This window comes from Octopus bimaculoides, chromosome 30 (assembly GCF_001194135.2).
Source record: "Octopus bimaculoides isolate UCB-OBI-ISO-001 chromosome 30, ASM119413v2, whole genome shotgun sequence".
In the NCBI taxonomy this organism is placed as follows: Eukaryota; Metazoa; Mollusca; class Cephalopoda; order Octopoda; family Octopodidae; genus Octopus; species Octopus bimaculoides.
The window spans coordinates 3074879-3078073 of record NC_069010.1 but is presented as its reverse complement, the minus strand read 5'-3'; the positions used below and the strand labels follow the sequence as shown (position 1 = coordinate 3078073).

At 43.7% G+C, this 3195-nt stretch overlaps 1 protein-coding gene across 1 annotated transcript in view; it reads left to right on the top strand.

The window, feature by feature from the left end:
* Positions 1-3195, top strand: part of LOC106874340 (uncharacterized) — a 10994-nt gene that overhangs the window by 5949 nt on the left and 1850 nt on the right. The window contains exons 5-6 of the mRNA XM_052978074.1: positions 305-398; positions 2097-2263. Coding sequence (XP_052834034.1) covers positions 305-398; positions 2097-2263 — 261 coding nt within the window. The remainder of the gene's footprint in view (positions 1-304; positions 399-2096; positions 2264-3195) is intronic.

Genomic DNA, 3195 nt, shown 5'->3' with positions numbered 1-3195 from the left:
AAGAGTGAGAGAAAGTTGTGGTGAAAGAGTACAGCAGGGTTCGCCACCACCATCCCCTGCCGGAGCCTCGTGGAACTTTTAGGTGTTTTCGCTCAATAAACACTCACAACGCCCGGTCTGGGAATCGAAACCGCCATCCTATGATCGCGTATCTGCTGCACTAACCATTGGGCCATTGCGCCTCCACATATATATATATATACCTATACATATATTCACACACATATATACATACATACAAACATACATAATATATATTCACACACACACACACACATATATATATTTGCTTCACTTTCTACAGCTCTTGTGCAGCCAGTTCCAGTCTGAGAATACATCTCCACCCCAGGCAAACATTTTCAATCAGTTGACTGAGCGACCAAATTTCACTACAGACTGTAAGTTATTCCTCTCTATCTACCCTCTTCCTCTAGCAGACTCTCTTTCTGTCTATTTCTCTCTCTCTCTCTCTCTCTCTTTGAATTGGAGGAAGTATGCAGTGATATATGTGTGGAAGATACTGGAGGGGCTGGCACCAAACTTTGGAATCGAGAGCTATACCAGACCCCAAACTGGACACCATTGCACTGTTCCAAAGGTCCCAGATATTCTATCTAGGGTGAAGACTCCAGGTCAGTCCTGATCCAACTGACCTACAATCAAAGTTATCCAGGTGCTTAAAATATCTGGTGATGTGGGTTATGGTCTAATCGCCCGTATTTTAAACCAGGCAGTTCACGAAGGAGCCATACCCAATGACTGGTGTAGCAGCACCATAATCAACTGCTGAAGGTGATGCTTTCACTAGAAATAACTACAGGGGTGTCAAATTGCTGGATCAGGTGATGAAGGTCATGGAGAGGGTTATAGCCCAACTAATTAAGGAGAGAGTTAGCCTAGATGAGATGCAGTTTGGTTTTGTGCCAGGTAGAAGCACCATTGATGCTATATTTCTGGTAAGGTAGCCGAACCGCTAAGTTACGGGGACGTAAACATACCAGCATTGGTTTTCAAGCTATGTTGTGGGGACAAACACAGACACACATATATATACATATATATATGATGGGCTTCTTTCAGTTTCCGTCTACCAAATCCACTCACAAGGCTTTGGCCAGCCCGAGGCTATAGTAGAAGACACTTGCCCAAGGTGCCACACAGTGGGACTGAACCCGGAACCATGTGGTTGGTAAGCAAGCTACTTACCACACAGGCTCAAAAAAATTAAGCCCCGGGGTCAATTCATTTGGCCAAAATTTCTTCGAGGCAGTGCCCCAGCATGGCCACAATCAAATGACTGAAACAAATAAAAGAGTAAAAGATAAAAAAAGCTGAGGTTTTGGTTGCACCGTGGGATTGAACTCAAAACCTCATAGTTAGGAAGCAAGCTCCTTAACCACACAGCCATGCCTGTGTGTATGTAAATGCTGATTCCACTCAGTTTCCCTAACACTATGTGGCCAAAAGCCAGGAAGATTGCTTCTCCATTGGACTAATGCCCCATTATGTAAGGGTTAGCAACTGGAACAGGTCATCTGGTCACAGAAAAGTTACTTAAGGTTTCATGTCACCCATGCCAGCATGGAAAAATAGACGTAAACCCTACAAAATGAATCTGACCTAAAAACAATGATGATGATGATGATGGCGGTGGTAGTGGAAGTGATGGTGATGATGATAGTGAAGATGATGATGATGACAAGGTTGATGAAGATGATGATGATGCTGATGATGACAGTAATGATAGTAATGGTGATGATGATGATGTATTTGATGTTCTTGTTCATCTCTTCTTTCTCCACACCTACCCCCCTCTCCCTCCTGTCCCCCTCTTCTTCCCCATCTTCATGTACTTCTGCTTTGTCCCCCCCTCCTTCTGTCCTCCTATCCTTCACCCTCCTTCTCATCTCCTTTATTTAATTCTTCTTCTTCTTCTGCTGCTCCCCCTCCCCCTCTCTTCAGTTTAAAAAATCCAAAAAGAACAATTTGAAGTCCTCCATGCCTTTACTCACTGCACCCTCCCCCCCCACACCATCTTCTTAAATTGTCTGAGTTCATTAACATATCACCCCCCCACTTGCCCCTCTCTCTCACAGTTTCTAAACGACCAGACAACACAAAGAACAAAGACAAGGACAGCAACAGGATGAAGGCCACTTCATCTCGGACTATCAATCCCAAGGGGAAAACCTCATTGAAATCCGGGCCCACAAAGCTTTTTCCATCGAAGAAAACCAGCGTCATCTACCCAGCCGAGCTACAGGTAACTGGTTGAGCTGTTGTTGTTGTTGTTGTTGTTTAGCCCTAGGCCGGTCCTGATCCAGCAGACCTATGATCATAGGTGCTCCAGTTGTGACCTTCCTGTATATTATTCAGATATAGTGTATCGAGGACCACATTATCTAATGTGTCCTTCTTAACTATCGTTTAACTTTGGGTCAGCCCTGATCCAACAGACCTGTGATCAAGGACGTTCCAGTTGTGACCATCATGTCTCTAATTCAGACATAGTTTATCTGGGACATTATCTAAAGTGTCCCTCTTCAGTGTTGTTTAGCTTTAGATCAGTCCTGATCCAACAGACTCTATGATCAAGGACGTTCCAGTTGTGACCATCATGTCTTTTACAATATCAATTGTATCCTGATTTGTCATGTTGTTGTTGTTTAACCCAAGGTCAGTCCTCATCTAACAGTCTTGTACCTACATTCTGTGTTGTTTAAGCTGTGACCATCTAATCTTTTATTCAAACATAATGTATCTAGGGATACACTATCTAGTGTGTCTTTCCTTGTTGGTTAACTTCAAGGTAGTCCTGACCTGACATACGTATACCTATGAGCAAGCAACTTCTACAAGGTAGCTAGACCTGATAGAAACAGCAGTTGAATGCCTCTCAAGTCACAATCTGTCTTAGTAAAGGAGGGATCTATCAGATAATATAGTCCAAGATATTCTGTAAGAATTGATGATAGTATGGTGATAGTATGGTCTATGTTGTTGTTGGCACTCCGTCGCTTACGACGACGAGGGTTCCAGTTGATCCGATCAACGGAACAGCTTGCTCGTGAAATTAACGTGCAAGTGGCTGAGCACTCCACAGACACGTATACCCTTAACGTAGTTCTCGGGGGATATTCAGCGTGACACAGTGTGACAAGGCTGACCCTTTGAATTACAGGCACAACAGAAACA